The sequence below is a fragment of the Lolium rigidum genome, chromosome 6 (genome assembly GCF_022539505.1).
Source record: "Lolium rigidum isolate FL_2022 chromosome 6, APGP_CSIRO_Lrig_0.1, whole genome shotgun sequence".
Classification (NCBI taxonomy): Eukaryota; Viridiplantae; Streptophyta; class Magnoliopsida; order Poales; family Poaceae; genus Lolium; species Lolium rigidum.
This window is the reverse complement of record NC_061513.1, coordinates 357163134-357179432: the sequence shown is the minus strand read 5'-3', so window position 1 is coordinate 357179432 and position 16299 is coordinate 357163134. Positions and strand designations below refer to the sequence as shown.

The 16299-nt window shown below is 45.8% G+C and overlaps 1 protein-coding gene across 1 annotated transcript; it reads right to left on the bottom strand.

The window, feature by feature from the left end:
* Positions 1-1642: 1642 nt before the first annotated feature.
* Positions 1643-4041, bottom strand: LOC124668203 (indole-3-pyruvate monooxygenase YUCCA4-like). Its single transcript, XM_047205374.1, has 4 exons — positions 3310-4041; positions 2356-2604; positions 2149-2271; positions 1643-2067 (listed from the first exon to the last, which is right to left on the bottom strand). Exons 1-4 carry the CDS (start codon positions 4039-4041, stop codon positions 1846-1848), a joined length of 1326 nt encoding a protein of 441 aa, XP_047061330.1. The 3' UTR covers positions 1643-1845.
* Between the last annotated feature and the right edge of the window lie 12258 nt (positions 4042-16299).

The window sequence follows — 16299 nt, the reverse complement described above, 5'->3', positions numbered from 1 at the left end:
CGCCCCACTTTCATACCACTGTTGTGAAGTCCGGAACACCAAGCAAACCCCTCAACAGCGCAAAGACTTGAACCTCCATTAGCTAGTCCTCCAAATCCGGCCTTCATGATATTCTCTTCTTCTGACTTCACCATGGATCAGCTGTCACTTGGTAACAACACAGAAAAAAGCTTCGCGCAGCACCCTCTAAAACCAAACGGTCGGAATAAAAGCATGGGCGCGCACGACCGAATACCACCGATCCAGCAAACTCCAGGAAATAGAAGCACTGTTACATTCGCCGGCGGCGCCTTCCGGAACTCAACACTCCGGCCAGATCATGAAGGGCAGGCCTCCGGCAGGTCTTCATCTTCGCCCAAGAGAGACCCTAGGACCGCCGACTTTATTCAGGCCGAGCCCCCACGCAACTGGCCATCCCGGCCGCCCTACACACCGAAACCGGTAGATCGAAGGCGACCCTGGCCGCCAAGCCCGCACGAGGACGAGTGGTGCTTCGACGCCATAGCTGCTACTCTTGTTCTTTGTATCGTCTTGGGTGCGTGATGTTGTTTCTCCTTTCATGGACGCCGAGAGTTTGATGTTGTGTGGCGTTGGTGTGTTGGGTACCAGACTTGACTATGTTGTATCCGTGGATATTGCCGTGAGAGCTTTATTTATAAATCCGGGCCATAAGCCTTATGTTTAAAAAAGTGTGGCAGCGGGCAGAAAGAAAGGAGCCACATGACTATGTTCACACAAAAAAAAAACAGATATTTGAATCGCCACCAAATTCCTTGAACACGCAATAAGCATCCTCCCGTGAGGTGGGATCGAATTATAATCACTGAAGATAGTAAGGATTTCTGAAGAAAGTATCAACTACACTTATGATATTCCATTTAAGAGCTCTGTACTTCGAGGAAATATATATAAGACAGAGCAACTCAGAACAGAAGACAGCGTGTGTGTCTTTTCATATCTTTGGTGCTGCCCACTCAAATATGTACGTAGCTAGTATACTGGTTCGCGGAAGGAATTCAAATAAATGGTAAAAAAGCGGGTTTGGACTAAACACATTTCACAATAATAGAATTATAGAAAAAAATCATAGTCTCGACTACTATTCTATCTCAGTCAACAATCAAAATAATTATAGTGCTGAAGACTCATCTTTAAGAAATAAACGAAAACAAAATGATTTTCATCCAAAACTATTAGTTGAAGTAGTCATCACGCATAATAAATTATATATTGTAGCGCACATAAAACTAGACTTGAAACATAAGTTTTATGTTAATAAAATAAATAATTGGAAAATATAGTTGGTAAGATGGTTACTCATCCACCAGACTATTGAAACATTGTGTATCAAATAATGTACACATATAACATATTTCAATGTGAAATATAGTAGCATTAATTTATATTTATATAGATATAAAATAATTACTAAAATAATAATTGTGCATGCAGTATTATGGATAAATTAGAAGACACGATGACATTAAGAAATGTGTCCAATGCTTGTTTATAAATATCACAAGATCTCCTTTTTCTTACAATTGAAACTAATAAGAACGTAAAAAAAATTCTAAAATAGAATATACCTATAGCTTTTCTAACAAAAAAATAACTTCTCACAAGTAAACTATTATCTCTCACTTTCAAATTCTCACATTTTTTCACTCGTCTAATCAATGCTAACAAAAAAAATAGATATGTACACATGAGAAAATTGAAACGCACTAGCCTGATCTAATTAAATATATATGCATCTACATGTAGATAATCCTAGTTGTTTCGTGCATGTCTACAAGTTAGACAAAACATAAACCAGACTAGTACGTGTGTGTCGGAATAATTCAATCAAACAGGGCAAGTGGCTCTTCGATTAGACATAATTTCTCTCACGTCCTCCATACGCATATCACGCCATTGCTGCACAATGTCCTCCGAGATATTCATGGCATCCATGGATACCCCTAGAAGTCCACGCTTTGAGAACCCAGCAGCATAGAGGCCATTTTTGCCTTTCCACTCATTCGATTTTTTTGGGAACCCATCTTTCTCCGAGAAAAAATCTTTGTCCTGTGTATACAAGATTAAACTATTTAAAGTTTGGTTTATTTAGTTATAAATTTGAATAGGTTGAGTAGGATATGTGTGTACCTTCAACCAATAAGGTACATTACTTCTATAACCGGTGGCAAGGATAACAACATCAAAGCTCTCTATCCTTCCATCTATAAATTCCACATCGTGATCATGAAAGCGCCGCATCCCAGGAAAAACCTACATCATCCAAGAAGATATGATTATACAAGATAATGTGACTAGATATAATGAGATTATTAGTGATAATAAAAGATAAATTACCTGTATATTTCCAGATTTAATCTTGGCTATAGTTCCGACGTCAAGGACTGGCGTTTTTCCAGACACGGCCTTGAGCTCCATAGGACCAATTCTAGGCCGAGTGATACCAATGCGAGTTGTATCACCAATAATTACGCGTGACATCATGAGGAGAATACGATCCACTGTCTGTACATGCAACCATTTGAGAAGCCACACAGACATCCCAAAAGTTGACCGCCCTAGCATTTCTCTCGGTAGTACATGGACCTAAAAACACAAGATGTTTTATCTCCCAACATCACTGGCAAATTATACATTGTTAAATAAATTCTTACTTATATGTAATTGGGTACTATAGGTGAACACCAAATGATGAAATAAATTAAAGTGACCCTTACTTTTGTTTTGTTCATAACATTGACATATTACTTAAATGGAGGAAGTGGCATAATAAATGTAAATCTCGTGGAAAAAGACCACTTGTTGATATATTAGAAGTGCTTAAAAAGGTACACATGTTCCTTTCGTGTAAATATGCTTAGGGATGTCAAATGTTTTTACTGTTCATAATGGTGTGCAACTCACTTTCGAATGAGAAATAAATAAACAACAAAGATCGAAAGAATATATGGATGATATAGAGTCTATTCTCAAAGAGTTAAAGTAAAACAAAATCAAAGGTACATGTCTCATAATAGTATTCAAAACTACACAAATTAGTGCTCACGTTCTAGCATGAATAATCATTTACAAAAAATAAAACCAACTATATATCCTAAGAGGTTAACTTAGAAGTTTGTACACAGTCGTGTAATGTGGTGGAAATCTAGCTGGATATATATTTGCATTACATAATATTCTCAAAATCATATTCCGTGTCTCAACCTATCTAAGTGACTTTTAGATAGAAAACAGGGTCATGTTTACTGACATCGTTATGATCTATATTGAATTGCAAAAAAATATTCTCACCTTGTCACGGACAACCATGGACGCACGCGCATTGTGGTTGGAGAGATCGAGAGACACTTCCATACCGGAGTTGCCACAGCCGACGACGAGCACGCGCTTGTCAGCATATCCTTCACCGCTGCGGTAGTCGCTGGAGTGCATGAGTTGTCCCTTGAACCTTGCGCTGCCTTCGATCTCCGGAACCACCGGCTCGGCGTTCTCTCCGGTGGCCACTACAAGCCACTTGCAGCGGTACATGTTTACGTTTCCGGCGAGCTTGGGCTGCTCGCCGCCGCTTGCCAGCGAGGTGACCCCCTTTGTGCGAACCCACCAGGAGTCCCCATTGAATTCAGCGCTGATAACTGCCTCCCGAAACTTTGGCTCGATGCCGAACGTCGTCGCGTAGGACTCCAGATACTCAAGAAACTGCTCCCTCGTTGGGTAAGTGGGGAAGTCCAGCGGGAAGGGCATGAGCGGAAGCTCACAGAATTTCTTGGGGAGATGGAGACATAACCTGTCGTATGTGCGGTGCCGCCATAGTGAGCCGATGCAGTTGCACCTCTCGATCAGCACATAAGGCACACCAGCCAGTCCGAGCAGCGCTGCCGTCGCCAAGCCTGCCGGGCCTGCACCTACGATCACCACGAGCTTATCGGTGAATCCCACCGGGAAGCCGGTGGCTGGCAGCGCACCGGTGTTGCAGTACAAGGGGTCATGCGACCTCTTCCCTTCAGCCTCGGAGAAGCAATCCATGCGGCCGGTGGTGCGGGGCAGCGTCGTCGAAGCTAGTGGTTGCTGCTGTCTACTGTGTTGAAAAGAAGAGGATTCGGATATATATGGATCATGGCTTCGGACTTGTTTCTCACCGGCGAAGGCATGCAATGGAGGAGGCCATGGAGAGGTTGAGAGTGGCGGTAGCTAAGGAGTGTTCCTAATTTAGTAACACCGATGGGAATCTAGGCCGGATATGCAACTAGTATCTCTCTCTCGGCTTGTCTCCGGCGCCCCAGAGACGTAGGAAGTGGCATCTTCGTTCAACGGCATTTCGATCTTGGATGGGTGCTCTTGTGGATATGCATGCATGGATCCCCTCAACAACTGGATCGAGTTGCAGCTAGCACTTACCACCTGACCAGGGTCGGCGTTAGATGCGGCCTGGCTGCGCACTTGGCTGGGATTTGGGGGCTTGTTCGGATAATTACTAGCATGTGGTGATCGGTCGATTGTTGAGATGTGGAGCAGCGCGAGAGTAGGAGGAGGAGAGGTGGAGCTGAGGTTCCGGCCGGTTTTCAGAGGAGAGGATCGGGGGAGGGAGGGAGAAGAGATGAGGAAGACAGAGGAGACGAGATCGATCGAGGAAGATGGTTTATATATTCGGTTTCTTTGTTTGTTCTCGCTCGGCACGGCCTTTGATATCGACGTGGATCGTTAGTGGTTCCCGTGTCGACTGCTTTTGCGCATGATTGTTTTGGTACTTGTGTTCGCCCGCGATGGGATCGATCCATGTGCCGCTGAACCCTGTTTATCGCTGAACCTGAAGCCATTTTCTTGAGAAAAAACTCTGGTTAGATATGGTTGTTGCGGATATGATCTGTTTGATCTTAGTTACCCGTTCATGCATGGGCTCGTTCGTCGCTCCGTTATATCAGATCGAGTCTCCAGGGGAATATTCGTGTCCGGATAAGAATGGCTTAATTTGTTACGAATTCATTTGGATAAAGATTAACCATCTACCACGAAACGCGTCTGTTTTCCCTCTGATGAAAAACAAACTCTTGCAACAGCATTTATGCATCGCAATGGAAACGTAACACGCATATATTCTAGAAAGAAAGAAAGAAAGAAAATAACAAACGTACGGGGTAGCAAGTCCCACCAACTTATAATGAACTCAAATAGTACTGTAGAAAGCATCAGAAACAGACCTGAGACGTTCATTCGTTGACACAAAGGTACACCTGAGCGTGATGTGCCAGTGGATCTGGATACGCTCTACCAAACACCACATTAGGGCGATCGACTCGCGCGTGTATCGCTGTATCAGGGTCTTGATCTTGTCGGAGTCCAAACTATGACAAAACTTAATCATCATCTTGAATGATAAACCTCCTGGGTTCAAAAGGCTCTTCCATATGGCGAGCTGTCGAATCAGCAAGGTGTAAGCATCATTACATCACAAATACTAAAATCTATCCCTTTAGAGAATACAGGTACTAAAATATATCTAGAAGCTTTTAGGCTTTGCCCCAATAAAGAGTGTATATACAAGGACAATCACTAATACTCAATTAAGCAAGCACTAAGTAGATTGCAAGGTTCCTCACGGGGTGATAGGAGGATTCCTAGCGCGGAGTTCGAATATATATCATCGTTTAGTGTGTGCATATGCTTAGAACCTAGCTTCCATGACAATTAAAGCATCGTTAGTTTCTTTAAGAGAAATTTATTTAAGTAAATGAGCCCGCTTTACAAAAGTTTGAAGGAAAAGTGAAACGGATGAAAACGGTTGCAAGTGCTCTGTACCGAACGTGAACATCCTATGAGATGAGATCAACGTCCTATGTATTGTAGATTAATCAACCACTTCATCTCAAAATAACCATCAATGGTGTGAGAGGACACTGCCATCTCGCAAACATTAACCACACTAAGTAATCGAGGTTGACTCGTCACAACATTCGTCATGCCTTTGCAAGTGATAGGAATTGAAGTACCTCTTTCATGGCTAATTAACTCCGAGCTCCGGAGGCTGAATGAGATTCTCTTCTTTCATTTGCATGCCAACTGCCAAGATTAAATATGTACACGCATAAAAGCTCCCACTTAAACGCTAAAAGTTAGTATTCTATGATTACCGATCCTTAATAAGCGACACTTATTATGGATCTAAGGGGTATATTTTTTTTACATGGTGGGTACAATATACCCTCCTCGAAACAGGCTTTCGCCCCGCTTTATAAATAAAGCAACGATCATACATGGGTTCACACACAGGAAAAGTGCTGGGTAGCAGCAAAAACATGCCCAACAAGAAAGAGAGATACAACTCGAAGACACCACAGACAACGACTAGCGACAAAGCAAGACTGCAGCCCTCCACCATGCCGCCCTTTGAACTTGCCCTACCAAGCCACTTCTTGAGTCAAAGATCCTCGAGCACCAAGGCAGCACCTTCAAGAAGGAAGGCGACGTCGTGGCCGCCGCTGCTGCCCGGGCCAGCAAGCTGGTCCTAGGGTTTCCCCGGCACTCGGCAGGGAATGGAGAGGAAGGAAACCACGACGCCCTCAAAGGAGGAAGGACGACACCCACGAGCGCCGCCGCGTCGGTGCCAGACACGCCAGCAGGGATTTCTCCCGTTCCTCCAACACCCAAACCCATAGGATCTTGACCAAGAAGCCCCGAGGGCACCGCCAGGTCCAAACCCCTAGGTCTAGCACTAGCGCACACGTGCACAGGCCAGAGGACGGAACGACAGTGGAGCGACAAACAGATCAGGCGCAGCCTCCGTTTAGCTCGGGCCCACAAGGCCCGCAAAGCATCACCCAGACCTAGGCCCGCCTGGCCCGGGTCCGACGTGCACGCTCGAGGACGCCGCCGCCGCCGACCCGCCGTCGTCCTACCACCCCCACGCCCGCCCAATCTGTAGCACGAGTGTCAACCGGCGGACCGGCCAGATCCGGCCGACCATCGACCGAGCACCCCACCACCAAGCACGCCACCACCAGCCACCTCACGAACCACTGCGGCGCCGGCGCACCAGCACCACCCTAGGCCACCGTCCCCCAGGGTAGACAGCCGCCGCCGTCACCACCAGATCCGGACCCGCCTGGCCCAGATCTGGCCCGCAACGCGCATAGCCCGCCCCGGGAAGCTTCACACGCCAAGCACCCGCCCCTCGCGCCGTCGAGCCCAGGATCTGCAGAGGTGGACTCAGGCCACCGCCGTCGCCATGGAAGGCAGCCGCCGCGAGCACCACCGCCCGCCGCCGCCTCCACCTGCGGGAGGTCGCCCCTGACGCAGCACGCCGGCTGTTGCCACGCCAGGCCTCGCCGACCACCGCCGAGCCACACCGCCGCCAAGGAGAGCGCCGCCCCGCCCGGATCTCCTCGCGACGGGGAAGGGAAGGCCCACCGCCGCCGGCACCGCGCGGGCTTTGCCCGGCGGCGCACGCCGGCGGCGGCAGGGAGGGGAGGGGGGTTGGGGACGAGGTGGGAGGGAACTAGGGTTTCCGCCCCAGGTCGCGCGTGGGCGACCCAGGAGCGGGGGAGAGTATCCCTAAAACGTCACGGGGTACAATATACCCGGTACACTCATTTTAAGGCCGGCCCTCCGTTTGCTCTTTCGGCCTCTACATACATCACCCAACTTGTCAACGCTTGGAACTTTACTAGTTAGACAAGAGAAACAATGATATCCTACACTCCTAGGCATAGGTGTACTATGGTTGGCAAGATATACATTTGTAGCTACACAATGCGTAGAATAGTGTGTACTCATTTACATTTGTGCCAACACAATTCCCACAACAACTTAATATAAGCTTTGATTTACTCCATCTAGTTCAATTTTGGATATTGTTATGATCTTCGAGATAATCTGAAACACCAGTTTCTATTATGTATATACCCGAAAGTTTCTATTATGCATAAACGAATGAGACAGTTGAACCGTACCAAACTGGAACATGCTATGAGAGGAGATCAATGTTGTCTCTATCATTGTCATCTCGGAAACATTAACCACACTAAGTTATCGAGTTTGACTCGTCACAACATTCGCCATGCCTTTGCTGGTGATAGGAATTGAAGTACCTGTTTTGTAGCTAATTAACTGAGAGTTTGGGACGCTGAATGAGGTTCTCATATTTCATTTGCATGCCAATATTAAATAAGTACACACACAAAAGTTCACCAGAGTTCAAACCCCAGTTTTGACATATGTGTGTCTCATAAAGGCGAAATATTCATTCAGTGGAGGCGATGTTCCTGTCGACAGCGAGGCGTCTGTGGTGACTTCGTCAATTTTAAAATCCAAACCGCCAGCTCAGTTTTCCGGAGATGCTCATAGGGGTAGGATGTGCATGTATGCGTTCATAGAGGTGAGTGTATGCACGTGTATATGAGTGTATGCGTTTATACTGTGTTTCTCAAAATAAAATAAAAGTACACACACAATAGCTCCCACTTACACGCCAAAAGTCATACTAGCATTTTTTACATGGCGGAAACAATGAGCTGGTACACTCAATTTACGGCTAGACCTCCACCTCTGCTTGCTCTTTCGGCCTCTAAATATATCATCCAATTTGTGAACTTTTGCGCATGATTATCACTCAAGATAATCTTGAACACAGTTTATGTATAGAACCCAGAAAAGCATAATATCTTGGTTTATAAAGAGATGTCAAAAGTTTGTCTAATTTTAGATATATCTAGACATATTTTAGTGTGTAGATACTGAAAGATTGCTGCACTAGCCAATTAAACCAAAAGTCCGAACTGATGGAAAGAGACTAGGCAGTGTATTTATATTCAACACTCCCCTCACGTCCAGGCTATTTTAGTCCTTAGCGTGGGTTCGGTGCGAGCCGCATAATCTTTTTTCTTTTGTTTTTAAAACTGCATGAGCAGGATCTTGAACTTGAGACCTCTTGGCTCTGATACCATGAAAGTTTGTTGCACTAGCCAATTAAGCCAAAAATCTGAACTGATGGAAAGAGATTAGGCAGTGTATTTATATTCAACAGATACATCATAATGTGGACAAATTTCCGACATCGTTTTATGAACGGAGGGAGTATTAATCTGGATCTATTTTCGAGACAAATCTGTACATATGATTTTCAAGTTCCAAATCTAAACATTTACAACATTGACAATGCAAGTATTCAGAATTTGAGTTTAGTTATCCCATGCATAACTTATTTGCCTGATGGGAGTATATAGTTAAGGAAGCGAAGAGGTTATTCGTTTATTCGAGAGATTTGTTTGATTAGCTTTTACCTTTTGCTTGAAATATACACGCATGTAAACGTTGCTAAGTTTTTTATCAATAGAAACCTTTATGAAGTATGTAAATTCAAACATGAGCTAGCACACGGGAATAAAGCATATATTTTGCAGTTCCACTCTTAATTCTTTTAAAGCCTACGCTCACGAACTCGAAAAGGCTATACACCTATGACCATGCATGCACGATAGCTCTAGGCATGGCGGAATCTACACCAAAGCAAACTAAATTAACAAACATAGAAACATGTGTTAGTTTTTTTTCCGAAAGTATTAGTTATTTAGGTCTAAAACACTACAATAAAAAGTTCTTATCAACAACGTCAAATTTGCGTCAGCTAATGGGTCTTTTTCGTAGCTTATGAGTCTAAGCCGACGATATAAGTTATGTGGTGCATATCGCGTCACCTAAGGGATTACCACGGATTTTTCGGCGCGTCGTGTTTGGGTGCCTTTTGGCCACGAAAAATCGAACTGTTGCAAAAGAGTTTTCAGGAGACCGTTGACTGCTGACGCCATGCAAACTGACACCTCGCATACACTGTTAAGTGTCCTGTAACGCCATTAATCGGCTGAAAATCCGTGGTAGATGGTAGACTCACACAAGGCCTACCACGCCTTAAGGAGGCCGATCCATTTAGTTTGCGAGCCGGGCCAGCTGACTTGGTTTGACCGGTCAACATATAGGTGGGCTGGTCCATTAGATACGTGGGTCGGGCCTAATTTCTCAGTTTGAATGGTCAAAACCTAAATGGGCCAGCCCATTCAGCTAGTGGGCCACACCGAATATCTTGGTTTGACCAGTCAATCATGTAGATGGCCGACCCACTAAGCACGTGGGCCGAATATCTTCGTTTGACCAGTCAACATGATAACTGTGTCGTCCCACTAAGCATGTGGGTCGGCCGAATGTCTTCGTTTTACCGGTCAACAGAATAACTGGGCCGACCCCATAAGCATGTGTGTCGTGCCAAATGTCTTTATTTGACCGGTCAAAAGGATAACTAGGCCGGCCCAATAAGCATGTGGGTCGGGTCGAAATGTCTTCGTTTGACCTATCAACAGGATAACTAGGCCCAACCCACTAAGCACGTGGGTCGGGCCTAATGTCTTTGTTTGACCAGTCAACCGGATAATTGGGTCGGCCCAATATGCATATGCGTCGGGCCAAATGTCTTTGTTTGACCAGTCAGAAGGATAACTGGGCCGACCAGTAAGCATGTGGGCCGTGCCGAATGTCTTCGTTTGACCGGTCAACTGGATAACTGGGCCAACCCACTAAGCACGTGGGCTGGTCTAATGTCTTCGTTTGACCGATCAACATGATAAATGGGCTGGTCCAATAAGTTAGTAGGCTGGCCCAATAAGTAAGTGGGGCCACTTAAAAGTAAATTTTCCAGCCCAATAAGTAAGTGGGCCGTCCCAATAAGTAAGTGGGCCGGCCTAGTAAGTAAGTGGTGGGGCCTAAGGTGTTTGACTGGTCAACTTGCATTTTGGGCCGGCTTGGGATTATCAGAAAGCCCGTTAAATTTTATGGTCCTGCTAAACTAATTGCGAAAACCAATTAGAGTTAAAAGTTGATATCAATGAAATACCCAATTACATACATTTAATAGCCACTTAGTGTTTCACATTGTAGTATTGTGTCTAATTCATTTAAACAAATAAAATAATAAGGAAAATTACAAGGAAATTAATGTGCCCAAATAAAAAATGGCATATAATTATGGAGGGCTCCCATTAGCATCATCAATAACACGCTAGAATTTGCCAATCGCCTTGATTGAATCATGTGTACTCTTTTTCAACATATCAGCTATAGATCTTAGAGCAGCAACACCATGTCTTTCTGCATACAGTACAACCTTGAGATATTTTTCATTTGAAAGGAACGGTCTAGGTTGACCGCTATGGGAGGATGCATCGGAAGAAAGGTCAGAACTTTTTTGGGGCCTCTCTTCTAATGAGGATTGCTTCATTACAACTGCATTCTCATAATATTGCAAAAAATAGTTAAACGATGAACTATGCAAACATGTATTAAGCATTATCGATATCAGATAATCACAAGTAGCAGAAATAAGCACAAGATACGGTATGAAACATGTACTAACCACATACTTACATTATATCGTTGCATAGGCTCACTACAGATCCTTTTTTGCGCCTATCTTATAATGAGGATTGATTCATCACAACTCCATTCTGATAATATTGCAAACATGGTTACAACAATGAAATATTCAAACATGTATTATACAATGTAGATATCAGATAATAACATAGCAGAAATAAGCACAAGATAATGTATGAATCTTGTACTAAGCACAGACTTACATTATAACGTTGCACATGCTCGCTACGGATCCTTTTTTGGCGCTATCTTCTAATGAGCACTGCTTCATTACAACTGTATTCTGGTAATATTGCAAACATAGTTACAACAATGAACTATTCAATCATGTATTATGCAATGTAGATATCAGATAATAACATGTGGCAAATATAAGCACAAGATAATACATGAAACACGTACTAAGCACAGACTGGCTCGCTGCATGTCCTTCTCTTGCGTGCACTAGTCATGGTCAACATGCATGTCATTTTAGGCTCGGCTATTAGGTGAAATACAAATCCTTCTGCTCCATTGTCCTTAATCTGTGTTTAGATATTACATTTAAGACCAAATCAAACGGTTTCAAATAATAAAATCGCTTGAGCTGGCAAATGAATAAGCTAATATTTACGAGATATCAGATTTAAATCAACTAGATGTTGCTTTGCATGAAATAAAAATTTCAGATATTCAGATTTAGAGTAGGGCGTGAATATAACTGTAATACAATGGTTTTCCATATAAAGTAAACTGTCATTAAGAATGACCATATGTCAGATTCAAAACACATTCACAGTTGCTCCAAGACAAGCATATTAAATAGGCAGAAACATACTGGGTACAATTTCTTATCATCGAACCCCTGACAATGTGGTGGAAGAATAAGTGAGTACAATGTGCTCGAATTAGGCCGGTTGATTCTGCTCAAACTATGTATTTTAAATTATGTCTTTTATGTTTGTGTTTGAACTTTGTAGTTTTAGGTATGGTTTTGAACCATGTATTTGGTATGTAATATTTGAATACGTGTTTGTAATGTTTATGTTTGCATTATGTGATGTTGGGTAGTGAAAATACTGAATGACATTGTTGTCAAATTGGAGTTCTAGTATACTTTATATGCCTAGAGATGTGGCAACCGGCAAATATAGAAAAATAGTTTTATCACTTTTTTTAAATCTGCTAGAGCCACTCTCGGGGGAGTACTAAGATTAGCAAGATATGTGTAGGTACGCTCACAACAATGTTTACTTTCTACTCACTGCAGTTCACAAATTAGTGACATTTTTTAGTCGAAACGGTCTTCGAGATAATATATTACAGCATTTTCTCCTACGGTTTATGTATAAACCTCCAAAAAAATGGAAGTACTTTTTGAGAGAATCAAAACATATTATTTTCAGTCTTCAGATCTAGAATTTTAAAACAACATTGACAATATTAGTAATTTGATTGAAGATATACTTGGGGGGGGGGGGGGGGGGGGGCGATGGGGTACGTAAGGAATCAAGGTGTTCGATTTGCTTTGAGAAAAGTAGTTGATAGCTTTTACCTTCTGCTGAAATATAAACGTATGTAAACTTTACCAACTATTCTTTTACTATAAAATAATACTTTATCAAGTATGCGAATTCAAAAATGAACTATAGTAGAAGGGAATAAAGCACATGTATTGCAGTTCCACGCGCAAGCTATTCCAAATTCTGTTAAGAGCATCTCCAGCCGTTCGAGCCCCCGGGCGAACATCCGAATATAACAAACGCCGGATTGGATGTAAAAAGCGCGTGAGGGGAAATATTTTCCCAGTCGCACCCCCGGCATTCGCCCATCAGCGACGATAGTTTCAAAAAATCGTCTTCCCGCTACACAAAAGAATCGCTAAAGTTCGGCGATCGGATCAGCCACATTCCAGCGATCGAAACAGAAACTAGATGATTACAGGCTCATCGGCGCGGCATCGGGCGGCGAAGCATCGGAGTCTGCAGTTGTCGCAGCGGCGGGAGTTGACGTCGAAGCGGACGACGAAGCAGCCGACGGGGGCCGGAGGATTTCTTGGCGATGGACGTCATACCAAGCCCTCGTCTTCTCGTCCATGTTGGCGTCGTTGCCGCCGATCAGGAACACCAGGTCGGTGTTCTTCTTCTTCGCCGCCGAGGTTTCCTTGAGCAAGGCAATCCGGACGCCCTGGTTGGCAAGCATCGCCTTCCACCGCACGTCGTGCTTGTCTTCCCTCCCGGCAGCGTGCGCCCTCGCGTCGGCCCATCACTTGTCGAAGGACGCCTGCAACCTGTCGGCTGGATGGCCGGCCTTCTTCTGCTCTTTCAGCTTCTTCTGGCCGAGCTCGGGGCGGCCCGCCGACGCGGCATGTGTTGGATCGTCGGGGTTGTACTGCTAGCCCTTGTTATTGGCGAGATTCTTGCGCACCTCCTTCCACTTCTCGCACTCCTCGATGCAGGAGAACACGTTGAGATACTTGAACATCTGGCCATCGTTGTCGTCCCCGTACATGTCGAGCGCCCGCCGCATCTGCAAAAACAGGCTGGCGATTCAAGATTAAACCTCGGACGATGTACAGTCGACAGAGGAGCCACGTCGAGTGAGCATACCTTTGCTTCAAAGTCCTCGCCGCTCACAACATGTTTGTCGAGCACCTCCTGTATGCCGTGCCACTTGATGCACGCCGCCTGAATGATCCTCCAATGGGTGCCCATTGCCTTGTCGCCGCGTACCATCACCGTCTTGTTGAAGTATGGATCGACGTGTTTGCGCTCGTCGAACGCCACCTTGACCCGCTGCCAGTATGTGTCGAAGTTCTGATTGGCGCTGGTGATGCCGTTCATGGACACGGTCTTCCAAGCTTCGGAAGGCACTCCTCTTCTTTTCCCGTCCATTTGATCCGCGGCTTGGCTGGCGGCGAGTTCTTATTCCTTTTCTTCTTCCCCTTGGACGGCGCCTCCATGGGTTCAGGTGGTTCATCTTCGTCGACGTCCTGGTCGACGTAGGTCTGCTCATCTTCTTCGTCGACGTCTTGGGTACCGTCGTTCTCATCGTGGTGATCGTCCTGGTCAAGGTTGACGCTGCCCCGCGACGCGACGGCTTCCGTCGCCCTTGCCTCCTCTTGTGTGAAGAAACTCGGGCTCGACGCGGCGGCCATGGAGCCCGACGTGATCATCTCGTGCATCACAGGATCATTCGGCGGCGGCATCCCGGGGTTGGAGAAGGAGAGCGGCTCGCAGGGCATGCGAGATTCCCTCGTACATCGCACTGTCGTACGTCGGCGGTGACGGCGTAAACTCCGCCATGCCAGCGGCGTAGGTGTCATGGAACATGGCCGTGGCCGGCGACGTCGGCGAGAAGGAAGGAGAGCCGATCATACCTTGGGTCAGCCATGGCCCGAGGAATTGGCTGACGCGCGGTTGGCCGAAGTTGATGGAGATCAGCCTCGCCTGTTCCTCCTCCGCCGCCGCCACCCTCTTCGCGTTGCACTTCTTCTCCCTCTCCGCCCTGCCGCGAGTTTCGTTCCGCCGCCGCTCCACATCCGCCGCCCACTGCGCGTTTGTCCAGCCCGGCGGCCTCTGTTTTGGCGCCCGCGGCTTCGTCGCCTTTGGCGCGCAATCGGCGGCGAGCTTCTTCCTCCTCCGCCGCCGCCACCCTCTTCGCGTTGCACTTCTTCTCCCTCTCCGCCCTGCCGCGAGTTTCGTTCCGCCGCCGCTCCACATCCGCCGCCCACTGCGCGTTTGTCCAGCCCGGCGGCCTCTGTTTTGGCGCCCGCGGCTTCGTCGCCTTTGGCGCGCAATCGGCAGCGAGCTTCTTCGGCGGCATGGTGGTGGAAGAGAAGAGGAGGAGCTGCAACTGTGTGGGAGAATGGCGGTAGCTCCTCCGAAATTCGGCGGGAAAAATGGTTCTATGCGGCGCATTTTGGAGGGAAAACAAAATTAATGGAGGAAACTACCAGTTCTGTTGCCGACAACGCGGGCCCGCTCGATGTTTCGCCCGTTTTTGTTTCGTCTGGAGTCCCCGACCGGGCCTCGGGAACCCGAGGATGGCATGGGCTTTCCGGATGGATGAAAGGCCTAATCCGGGGGAAAACGAGAAGCAGGGAGCACGACTAAACCGTTTCCGTCCGTCGAGATAAAAAAAAAAGCGTCTTAGGGGCCTTCACGGGGAAACGGCTGGAGATGCTCTAAAGAACTGAACCCTACGCCCAGAAACTGGAAAAGGCTATAACCATGCATGCACGTTAGGTCGATCTAGGCTTGGCATGATCTACACCAAAGCAAACTGAATTAACAAAACATAAAGGTATCCATTACTAATTTAGGTTTAAATAGGACGGCAGCGCTCCTGCTGGGTTTCTTACAGAATATAAAATATAGGGATAGTCTGGCCACCTTGTAGCGTGGATCGGTATGTTAGGGTCGACACGGTGTGCTCTATTTAACTAGAGTGATCATATTGGTCGCACGATGTTGATGCATAGACCGAAAGATACCTCTCTTCTATTTTCGTGCCACGTAAGAAATGACCGTGATAGTGGGAGAGCTTGTATCACGTGCAGTTGTAATGTTCTAAATTTTCTAATAGATGGAGTCACAATTTCCTTCCAAATTTGTGACACTCCATGTACTCCATAAAAAAATTCTCACGAACAAATGCGTATATGCGAAATCGCATGCTCTAGCCAGTTCAACCGAAAGGTCGATGATAGAGAAAAACTAGTCAATTATATTCAACATCTCCCCTCATATGTCTAGGCTGGTGAGACTCTTTTTCTTAGGTCCCACGCGGACCTTAGACGTGTATCCTTTATTTTTTAGAAAGACCACAAATATTTATTTTAAGTACTGTGTTGTCTAGGATTTAAACCCGGGACCTTGTGTTCTGATA

Excerpts from the sequence above, each read along its gene's own strand:
- LOC124668203 (XM_047205374.1), bottom strand. The coding sequence starts at position 4,041 with ATGGATTGCTTCTCCGAGGCTGAAGGGAAGAGGTCGCATGACCCCTTG. Across the intron at positions 2,605-3,309 it reads CCATGGTTGTCCGTGACAAG|GTCCATGTACTACCGAGAGA; the intron begins GTGAGAATATTT and ends TTGTGTTTTTAG. Across the intron at positions 2,068-2,148 it reads ATGTACCTTATTGGTTGAAG|GACAAAGATTTTTTCTCGGA; the intron begins GTACACACATAT and ends TTGTATACACAG.